General features: G+C 32.3%; 2 protein-coding genes across 2 annotated transcripts in view; one reads left to right on the top strand and one right to left on the bottom strand.

Moving 5' to 3' along the window:
- Positions 1-839: 839 nt before the first annotated feature.
- On the top strand, positions 840-11717 carry LOC126778188 (facilitated trehalose transporter Tret1-like). The gene is made up of 11 exons (XM_050501646.1): positions 840-994; positions 4947-5099; positions 5312-5514; positions 7016-7202; positions 7303-7467; positions 8114-8250; positions 8495-8587; positions 9238-9349; positions 10597-10711; positions 11072-11227; positions 11581-11717. The coding sequence occupies exons 1-11, from the start codon at positions 931-933 to the stop codon at positions 11609-11611; spliced, it is 1416 nt and encodes a 471-aa protein (XP_050357603.1). The 5' UTR covers positions 840-930; the 3' UTR covers positions 11612-11717.
- LOC126778289 (charged multivesicular body protein 3) overlaps positions 2411-11801 on the bottom strand; it is a 44469-nt gene continuing 35078 nt past the window's right edge. The window contains exon 7 of the mRNA XM_050501785.1: positions 2411-2421. The gene's annotated coding sequence lies outside the window, so the exon portion shown is untranslated. The remainder of the gene's footprint in view (positions 2422-11801) is intronic.

The raw sequence follows: 11801 nt of genomic DNA, 5'->3' as shown, positions 1-11801 counted from the left end.
CGATCGATGATTAACACATGCATGCTTTAGGAAGCTGTAAATCGATTTAATGTATTCTTTTAAACAATTTAGATGAGATAATCTTGTATTGTATAAAATACATAGAAAAATATCATTTATGTAATAAGAATTTTTCAAATAATATTTACATATTTCTTGTTAAATTAAATTGTCTCTATTAACGAAATATATAAAGATGTGAAGGTAGTAACGCCGTCCCACTCGCACGTTAGACGGTCGCGATTCGCTTCGGATTTCGATCAAAGGTGCTTATTATAGATATTGTTGCTATTATCTGCACATAGAATACAATAAAAGGCTCAAAAATTATAAAAAAAAATAACGCAGGCCACCTAGTCGCTGGATCTTCCAATTCCGTGAACACCCCAAAGAACTGCCGTCTGCCAATACAGTACTTTGAAAAAGCTTTATTTTACGCGACGCCAAAGGCCTTTCATATTTTCTCCTTTAGAGGAGATTAGCCATTTATCCAGCTGTTGGACAATTTAAAAAATTTCATATTTGCATTAAATTTAATATTTATTCGATTTATTGTGGATTCCATTTAATCCTCTAAAACATTTTCTTAAAGTATCTAGATAGGTTTTATACCTAACTTTTACAGTTCCAAATTTAGCTCGAAGTTTAACAAAACTAAATGAATAACTTCTCTTCGTATTTAAATGGCTTTTAATTCTAGCATCTTAATTGCCAATTATTTTTTCATAGTACTATCTGTACTTTTCGTAATTTTTTTCTTAAGCAATTACAAATTTATAGTAAAAAATGTGAATGGAATTGGTCTTTAAGCTAAGAATTACTCGTCCAGACTTAATCGGAACGGCTGACAGTGCGCATGTCTAGTGTTAGTGTTTCATTAAATTATTAAAAAGTTAATGTTCGAATACCTAATAAGTGAACTTTTGAGTGATGTTTGACATATTTTTAAAAGAAATCAAATTAAAATGGCGCCAATATTTATATGCATCTTTAGGTATTTTTTATATTAAATTATTATTATTTAATTAAACATAATATTTTTTTTTAAAACTAGCTGACCCGTGCCCCCATAATTGGGCGGTAAACATTTTCATTTGTGTTCAAATTATAATTGTGGTTCGGTTAGTATTGAGTGCTATGATTTATCCTGACTGCCAAGTCACCTTGGCCGAATGTTAATAAAATTGTCTCGCGTATTTGATATTATAAATTATCTCTTAAACTATGCAACCAAAAAACATATCGTAAAAATCAATTTTATCTAAATAAAATTTCCTTGATGATAAAGCAATTTATTTCTAAATAGATACATCACCGAATAGATTACGACACGGTCGCGGTTCCATACCTATGTCGTACTGTTTCTTTAACCATTCACCAAATTATATGCAGTAAAAGGGAAAAGTATTTTGTTTTAAACACTGGAGACGATAAGCTTACTTATTTTGATAATTCATAATTGTTGATAATACGACCTAACGATTTAAATTATTTTTTTAATATAAAAAACATAACTTTGTGACTTAAAGATAGAAGTCAGACGTATGCTGTTGCTAATGTTTTTGTAGGCATTATCAAGCTCTACAGTTCTAGAACTCAATCACATATCTCTCATCGTTAAGGCAGCGTTCGTGAGAAACGTTTTCGTTCGACCGTTTTTTCTCCGACTTACTTTGCAGATCCGACTACCACGAAAGTCTTTTCATTTTATGGGTTGATATATAGCCTATGACACTCGCAAATATTGTGGCTTTCTATTGGTAAAATAATTTTCAAAATAGGTTCAGTAGATCCAGATATTATAACCCCCCCCCCCCACCCCACAAACTTTACCACTTTATAATATTAGTATAAATATACTTTTAAAACAATACTATGGAGAAAAAGTACTAGAATGTTTTTTTTTTTTTATTTTTCCATTGTTAAACTGTTTGGTTATTTGACGATTAAAAAAACAAAGGAGTAAGTACCTTAGGAGTAATAAAAATAAAATAACGTACCAATCATATTCTATATTTTTGATTTAATAGGTAATTATTTTACCTTTTATCGTTTATTTTGACTTAAGACCACAAATAATTTCTCAAAATTTATAAAAACCGATTAAATTTATTCCTATTTTTTTCTACTGACTGTCGTCAATTAAAACACTCCATAACTTGTTAGCCTTATTACTGCTAAGCGACAAAAGCAGATTAGAAAGACAAGTATCATATCATAATCGTATGACAAGTTCATTTTGATAAAAATAACTTTTAATACTATTTGTATCCTAAGAATTATGCCACGCCAGAAATAGAAGGAAAATATTATCTAAGAATTTTATATTCAATAGTTACATTTCTACTCATTTGGCACTCAAAAAAGCCATGACATAAAAAAATGTATAATATAAGAATAATTTAAGAAACCCTTGTATATTACAATTGAAAATTTAAATAAACTGTAACATCAAGCGATAACATAAAAATGAATGTAAAAAAAGTATTAGATAATTATTCTAATGATATCAGCAAGTGTTTAAATTTTTAAAGGTTGAAATTCGACCTCGAATTAAATTATAGAAATTTTATTAATTATTGAAAATTTGATTAATCATGAATTTTCATGATGGGAACATTGATTTTACTCTTATTTTCATTTTGTATTCTATTAATAACATTAAAACTCGACAATAGCAGATAAGCGCAACCAGCGCAGGCTTTATTCAAGGATGTCAAGGTGCAATGTCGATATCCACTTTTAATAAACGAATAATCACCGCAACATTTTTTTGTGGAATATTTAAATTTGCAGCTCGTAGGAGGGAAACTTTTTTGGCGTAAAAAGGTTTCACTTCTCTCACGTTTACTGAATGACATGTGTATGAACTTAATTTTTTTATTGTAGTAATTTTATCACCGGTTACAAGAACAAAATAGTACCTACTTATGTTATTTATGTCGTAGAATAAGATATTAAATTTTCAACTTTTATTATTCTACGTTAAAAATCATTGTTAGGATTATTACTATTATGATAAAAGGAAAGAAAATTATTTCCAAAATATATTTGACTTTTACTCTGTACAAATGATTATATCCTACAGATATTCTGGTAAATGTTAATTATATCAATAATTATTATCACTCAACAATTAAAGTATAGAAATAAACTCCAAAGGCTCGGACAATAAGTATGTGGAGATTTGTAAACAAAAAAACTCTACCATAGGTAACGCATTCTACTTCATTTAAATAGTCTTTGAACACACAGGAGACGGTATTACAATTTTTGCTTATTATTTCATCTTTATGGAAGAAGCTATAAATCCTTACAAAATTTCATTATTATTTGGAAGAAATTATACAGAAGGCATCGCATCTTTATAATTAGCTGGGAATGGTTTTTTTTTTTAATTATGATTGTCTAACTCAATTTACTTTTTTGCGATTTAATTACCACGTTTTTTTAGCCGAACACACCAAATGAGCATAAGAAATATAATGACTAGTGGCCATTGAAGGCTCCTAAATCGCTTTTCAAATAAGATCAGTTGTACAGAATTATTGTTACGTCATCTGAAATCTTTCCATACAGCTTCCGTAACCGTAACAGCCTGTGAATGTCCCACTGCTGGGCTAAAGGCCTCCTCTCCTCTTTTTGAGGAGAAGGTTTGGAGCTTATTCCACCACGCTGCTCCAATGCGGGTTGGTAGAATTCACATGTGGCAGAATTTCAGTGAAATTAGACACATGCAGGTTTCCTCACGATGTTTTCCTTCACCGTAAAGCACGAGATGAATTATAATCACAAATTAAGCACATGAAAATTCAGTGGTGCTTGCCCGGGTTTGAACCCACGATCATCGGTTAAGATTCACGCGTTCTTACCACAGGGCCAACTCGGCTTTTTCGGCTCCATACAGCTTAAAATCAATAAATAGAAGGTTTTAGACCTATTTAAAGTTTATTTTGTAAATAGTCAATAATTTAGGTAATTGTCATTTAGTCTGTAAAAATGTTGTTGATCGTCTATATTATATAACACCTTATTTAAAAAAATAAGTTAACGTCATCTGCATAAGATTTAAAGTGAATAAGTATAAATATAATAAATATATTTAACTACGCCGTAGTTACTATCAACTATTTATCATAGATATTAATTTATTCATACGTGACCTCAGAATAAATCTGATCATAGTAACAATATAAACAAAATCTTATACATAGTTTATATAAATAACTAGAATCACTGGTATAACAGAAATTATAATATTCATGTGCATTTTCAACGAGGTTTTGGAAAAAATAAATATTTTTTATCCAAGTAGGCTCTTAAAAGCACTTGGAGTGGCCATTTAAAACTAGTTTTTACCCATTTTGTTCTTAGTGTAGATCTTCTTCATTTTACTAATATTATTAATACGACTGACTCGACTTGACCGCCTCGTTGGTCTAGTGGTTATATAAGGCCGCAGACCCGGAGTACAATTCCCAGGTCGGGCCAATAAAAAGTTATTGGGTTTTTCTGTCAGAAAATTCTCAGTAGCAACCTGGAGTCTGAAAGTTGGAAGTGTGTACATTCCCGTGCCTCGGAAAGCACGTAAAGCCGTTGGTCCTGCGCCTGAACTCTTTCCGGTCGTGTCGGATTGCCGTCCCATCGGATTATGAGAGTTAGGGAAGAGAGAGTACACCTGTGTTTGGGCACACACTTGTGCACTATAATATCTCCTGCGTAGTTGCTTAATCTCTCTAGAGATTGGCCGCCGTGGCCGAAATCGATCTGGAGGACATTATTAATAATAATGTCCTCCAGATCGATTTCGGCGATATCGGAGATACGATGATGTCGCATATAGACATGATTTTTCGTGTAGTTTGAACGTGTCTAATTTCCTGTCATACGTTTAAAAAATACAGTCTTAGAGAGTAGGTATAATTAAATATGTCATTGTTTCCTAGCCAGCTATGGCAGTCTTTGTACTGGGATGTCCATGGGATGGACATCGCCAGCTTTGCCACAGCTCCGCTCTAACAACTCCCCATTACCGCGAGAACCTACGTTACAGGAGGAGTCATGGATTGGCTCTTTACTCGTTCTTGGAGGATTACTTGGTAAGAACATTTCTTCATTCTATAGCTATTAATGTATGTGGGTCCTACTTATCAAAATACCAAAATTTACAGCTATGGGCAAAAAGCTTTTTTTATTTTTGAGAAATAAATATATTGTTTTAGGATCATATCTGGTAAGATATACTAACGCTCAATTGAGCTTAATCTGTATTAATAGATGGTGGATAAGCTGTTCTTCCCATGTATTTTAGGGCCCCTGATCACGGTTCCTCTTTTAAACCGGATCGGAAGAAGATGGATTATCATGGGTTCAAACATCCCTCTATTACTCGGCTGGTTGCTCGCTGGTGTGGCAACCGATTTGCCCACTATTTACGCCGCTCGTGTTATGTGGGGTTGCGCGACTGGCATGCAGTTTGCAACCGTGCCATTATATATCGGTGAGATAGCTGAAGTAAGTAACCAACTATGATACAGTAACAGCCTGTTAATGTCCCACTGCTGGGCTAAGGCCTCCTCTCCCTTTTTGAGGAGAAGGTTTAGAGCTTATTCCACCACGCTGCTCCAATGCGGGTTGGTAGAATACACATGTGGCAGAATTTCAATGAAATTAGACACATGCAGGTTTCCTCACGATGTTTTCCTTCACCGTCAAGCACGAGATGAATTATAATGACAAATTAAGCACATGAATATTCAGTGGTGCTTGCCCGGGTTTGAACCCACGATCATCGGTTAAGATTCACGCGTTCTTACCACTAGGTCATCTCAGATACACCAACTATTATACACCAAGGATAAAAAGCTTGTTAAGTTAACGTCTGTTATCGCTGTACGGCTTTCCTTATAAACGTAGTTCTGCGGGTGTTTCGTTAAACACTGACAGATTTTTATAAATGTTTTGTATTAGATGATGTGAATTTCCTTTTAAATGTCAAATCAATGATGAGAAATTAAAGGAAATGTGTGTTTAACTAAACTCCATCTAAGTCATGTTTATAAGTAAGGGCGTGATTTCTCTCTTTCTGTCATAATTAAAATAACATTCGAAAGAAGACGACATGGTATTATTAAAATACAACAACAACATTAATAGGTACAGCCGGTAATATTATTAATTCACACTATTTCGATGAAATAAAATTCCCTTTGGAATTATGTATCATCTAGACCTCGAATGAATCAAGGCATATTAACAAATGCAATGTAATGACATTAATTTATAGTAAACATATTATAATAAATTGCCAACTGTATGTATTTACCTAACATATGCTACTACTAAAAAGGCTAATTAATATCATAACAATGGTTCGTTGGCTTAAATTTATAAATAAATGATATTGTGAGACTAATGTAAAACTTGTTTTCAACGACTGGCACTTTTTTTATATATCTGCAAAATCTTACCAGTTGCTGTAGCTTAATTAGTATATTTGCATGAAACATTTTAAAGTTAAAGACAATAAGTAAAAAACTTGATAAATTTTTCACTACAGCAGACTCTCTTTACATTAAGCATGAAGTTGGTCCCTGCTACTTCTATAATATTTACAATAAACATAAGATTCAAATATAAAACTTTCATGCGTCAAATATATTCTTTCTTTTACTCATTTAAAAAACTGTTGTTGATTTATTTATTTAGTGCTTAGAAACTTTGTGGAATCAGCAGCATTATTCGCATGATACGACTAGCATTAAAAGATAGTACTCTGATAAACTCGCACAACGGACAAAATTACATCTAGTGATTAAGTACGAACTTAGTTATTTACTCTCTGTCTGTATATTCAAATGTCTAATCAATAATGACAAAAAGAGCAAACTCAGCGTTTAAATAAACAGCCGCTAATCAACGTTTATAAGTATGATCTTGAGTATTGATTGCTTACTAAAACTAAAAGGATTTTGTTGTCTGATTGTTAAGTTCAATAAGTGTTATTTTGTTCAAGGATAAGATACGTGGTTCTCTAAGCTCATTGTTCTTACTCTTCATCAACGTTGGATTCCTACTGGCATATGCAATCGGCCCATTCTCCACGTACTGGGGTCTAACAGCAACTGGCGGTATTCTGTCATTGTTCTATATTCCTTGCTCTTGGCTCATCCCAGAGACACCGTTCTTCTCAGTTTACAAAGGTGAGACTAAAGTATTTTTTCTCTTCTATTTACTTGAGTTCCACCACCTTCTTCGGGTTATATTTTTATTATAACGATAGAAACAAAATAACTTCTACAGGTAAAATCGAAGAAGCATCTGAAGTTTTACAACAACTAAGGGGAATATCGAAGGATGCTGTTCAAGCAGAACTAGACGGATTACAAGCTGTAATCGAGAGGGAGTTTAAAGTAGAACCCAGCGTGAAGGACTTATGGGCTACTAGAGGAAATTTAAAAGCTTTAGGTAAAATAATTGAAAAACATGTTTAAAGTATGCTATGTATGTATGTATGTAAGTCTGGTGAAGAAGAGAAAACCTACTATTGTTGCTCAAAGCCTAATGCTTACAGTATGGTCAATTTGTATGCACTCTTTTACTATTTTGTTATCTAGTAGAAGATTACTAATATTTATTTTATGAGAATATAATAAGTTTAACACGATAAATTGTGAACAGTAAACGTATTTACTAATTCTTTAATCATTAATAGTATTTATTCAGATTATATAAGACCAATTTAATTAAAATCTTCAGATAATTGAGATTCGGTTTTCGGTGATAAAGTTATAGAATATTACGCCTATCCCAATAGTTTGGATGAGAGCAAGCTGATCTAACAAAATGCTAAAATATGCCAGTTTTTGTGGTTATTTTATATTTATTTTCAACAAACTTTTATAAGAACCATTTAATCAACATTTAAAGATTTATTTAAATACATCACCTGCGTTGAAGATGGATTATAATTAAATAAATTAAATTTATTTTCAATAAACTTTAATAAGAAACATTTAATCATCATTTGAAGATTTATTTAAATACATCACCCGCGTTGAAGATAGGTTATAATGAAATAAATTAAATAATTACTAATGTAATCTTTTTTTAGGTATTTGTGTTTTTCTTGCGATGTTATTACAACTCTCAGGCATCGATGTTTTATTGTTCTACATGGAGGAACTACTTGTAAAAGTAGGCACACGAATATCTGCGTCTGATGGTACCATTATAATGGGAGTTGTCCAGGTAAATTATTTACTGCTTTATATAATGGTAAAATAACAATAAAAGTACAACACCCGTATTTACGCACACATTTGTGTACTATAACATCTAATACGTTGCCTAGTTTTCGTTCAGATTGTCCCCCGTGACAAAATCAACCAAAATCGACCAGAAAGGGGACTATTTTATAATTTTATGGAGTTTCCCAGGGTTTAATCTTTGGCCCACATATTTATGATTAATACTCCTATTTGTCTTAAATCAGGTAGTAACAAGTTGCATAACACCCCTGGTAGTGGATCGACTTGGAAGGAAACTTCTCATGTGGACGACGTCGCTTGGTCTAACGATATTTCTGGTAAATCCTAATTCAACTATTACGAAAGATTAAATTTAAAATGACTTTTTATGTTCAGCACATCGCACAATACCTCGAATGACATAACCTTCATTTCGCTCAATGATAAGACCGAAAACAATTTTGAGAACATTCGATATATATAAATAAATTACCGGAAAAATAATAAAAAACCAGTAATAATAGAGTAACAGCCTGTTTATGCCTCACAGCTGGACAAAGCTCTCTTCTCCTCTCAGGGGTATTGAAGCTTATTCCGCTATGCAACACTATAATATCGGTTAGTTGGGTTGGTGGACACACATAATATGGTCCAATTTATTCCATAACGTTCTCTTCGGGATGTTTTCCTTCGCCGCTGAACACGTTAAAAATTATAGAGCCAATATATAATTTATTTTTATATTATAATATGATTTCCACCAACCCGCATGGGAACAGCGTGGTGAAAGCTCCATACCTTCTCCTCAAAAAGGGAGAGGAGGCCTTAGCCCAGCAGTGGGACATTCACAGGCTGTTACTATTATAATATGTCATGGGTGCTTTGATCAGGTTTGAGCATGCTGCCTACTTTCGGTTAGGGTTTATACTATCAATGTATTCTTTTCGAGATTTTTTTTTTCATTTAATACGAATTTAACTGTTTTTAGGGTATTATAGGTATCTACGCGTTACTAGATTCACATTTCCATTACAACGTTGAATCCTGGGCGTTCCTTCCTCTGTTGTGTCTCATCGTCTACATGATATTATTTACCCTCGGTAAGTAAACACGATTTTTGCATAAAGTAAATAATAATCTACACAAATATACAATTCGAATAAACTATAAATATACCTATACTACACTACACAAATATATATATATATCTTTTACTGGTGGTAGAGCTTTGTGCAAGATCGTCTGGGTAGGTACAACACACTCATTAAATATTCTACCGCAAAACAGCAGTACTTGATATTGTTGTGTTCCGGTTTGAAGGGTGAGTGAGCCAGTGTAATTACAGGCACAAGGGACATAACATTTTAGTTCCTAAGGTTGGTGGCGCATTGGTGATGTAAGCGATGGTTAACATTTCTTACAATGCCAACGTGTATGGGCGTTGGTGATCACTTACCATCGGGTTTCACATATGCTCGTCTGCCTTCCTTTTTATATAAAAAAACTACTACATTCAATATTAATTAATTAAAGACTTTTAAGCTATATAATTACATTTATATATGTAGTATTAAAAAAATATTGTTGGATATAAATAATTTAGTTGACCATATTAAATGAAAAAGATTAACTTATTATATGAACTCATTACAAGTTCAGAAATTCAGCCATTTTTGTTATAAAAACAATAATAGCATATTTATAAAGATATACATTAAATAAAATACTCACATAAAAATATAAACTTAATTATAAAATTTAATTACATTTCTATGAAAAATATTCACAGTATAAACCCAGTGGATAAAAAAACACACTAAATGTGCACTTAATCAGGAATTTTGTTCCGTATTTGCATTTAATATCATATTAATTTGACTTTTTGTAATTGCTTTTCATTTATTTATATAAATGAGTATTTATATAAATAATACTAATAAGTTATTATTAACTTTATCATAGTAACAAATAAGAGTACAAAATCAAAGTGACTGTTAAACAACCTCACTAAATTAATAATTAGGAGTTTTTGCAACCACTTTTTTTTGTTATGCAATATGGATAATTTTGTGTGGATCTGTAAAAAAATATATATATAAATATATTTTAAAGAAAGTCAGTAACTACAGAGACAAATAATGAGCAGGATTTTATTTAGAAATATAATAGATTTGTATTATTTAAAAAAAAATCCTAAAAATGCTTGATTAATTTTGAGATAAAACTTATGCACTTGTTAGCAGTGGGACGGAAAGTAGTTCAATACGTCATTTTTAAACAGAAGCAAGTATTCATTTTTTACATACAAATCTTTATAATAATAAAAATACCCCTTTTACCATTGCAGGTGTTGGTCCAGTACCGTGGATCTTGGTGGCAGAGATGTTCCCCGTTAGAACCAAATGTCTCGCCAGCGGTATAGCGTCCTTCATGTGTTGGCTGGCCGGCTTTATTTGGACTAGGTATAACTCATTTCTGTTTTTGTAACGTAACTGCTTTTGGTTTTTCATTAAAAAAAACTCTCAAAATGATTGTGTGACATATTACATGTGACACTAACACCAAAAATTTGATTTTTAAAAATCACATCGTCCTTTTTCGCTTTATATTATGCTTATTTGTGGTGTTAGGGCTTTGTGCAAGTCTGGGTGCCACCTACTTATCAGTTATTGTACCGCCAAAAAAAGTGTATGCACGAATTTGGCTTTAGCACTATTATATAGGGGACATTGTGATTGAATGGATGTAGAATTGCGAAGATATTCTTTAAAATTGCCAGGAGAACATAATTTATCTTCTTATTTTGTTCCCAATTTTTACAGGTTCTTCCGAGACGTGGCGGCGTCCTATGGGATTTACACCGCCTTCTGGATACTAGCCGTGTGCTGTGGGTTTGGCTTCATTTTCTCCATCAGCCCATTGTTGCCGGAGACTAAAGGGAAGACATTCGATGAAATCCAGGACATGCTCAATAATAGGTGACTGGTTTTATCCATATCTTGTTCTTAGTCGCTAACTTATAAACAGATTGTGGGTTCAAGCGCCGGGCCGGACTTATGAAAATGTATTATTGTTTAAATGTATTAGAAAAATATTATTAGTTTTTTTTGTCGAAAAATTCTCAGTGCCCGTAGTCTGGAAGTTGGAAGTGTGGAAGTTGGAACATTCTCGCGCCTCAGTTAGCGCGTAGAACAGTTTTTATCGTGCATCGTCTAGTTTGTAGGGTTCAAATTATTTTCTGATAGAAATTTACTTATTTACATAAATAAATTTAAAAGTCAAGGACAAAATTATTGCACAAATAAAAACGATTTTATTTCATTCGTTTCAGAACAAAGACACCAAAGCCAGAAGCAGTTTAATGTGAGAATTACTATTAAGATTTGTTTAGTATATAACTTATATTGAATAAAAATCTATTTGTTAAAATATGTCCTTCCATTAAAATAAAATTTAATTATAAAAAAATTAATGTTTTTGTATCTGTTTGACATTAAATGACTTCAACACCGTTTAACACTTGTCTTTGAATGTAGACTACCAAAAAGAACC

Source organism: Nymphalis io, chromosome 25, assembly GCF_905147045.1.
Source record: "Nymphalis io chromosome 25, ilAglIoxx1.1, whole genome shotgun sequence".
Classification (NCBI taxonomy): domain Eukaryota; kingdom Metazoa; phylum Arthropoda; class Insecta; order Lepidoptera; family Nymphalidae; genus Nymphalis; species Nymphalis io.
This window is presented reverse-complemented; position numbering and strand designations above follow the sequence as displayed.

What these genes read in the sequence shown, in the direction of transcription:
- LOC126778188 (XM_050501646.1), top strand. Translation starts at nt 931, where the DNA reads ATGTTTGACATATTTTTAAAAGAAATCAAATTAAAATGGCGCCAATAT. An exon ending in ATATTTATATGCATCTTTAG is followed by an intron (nt 995 to 4,946) that starts GTATTTTTTATA and finishes ATTGTTTCCTAG; the next exon opens with CCAGCTATGGCAGTCTTTGT. An exon ending in TTATAATGGGAGTTGTCCAG is followed by an intron (nt 8,251 to 8,494) that starts GTAAATTATTTA and finishes GTCTTAAATCAG; the next exon opens with GTAGTAACAAGTTGCATAAC.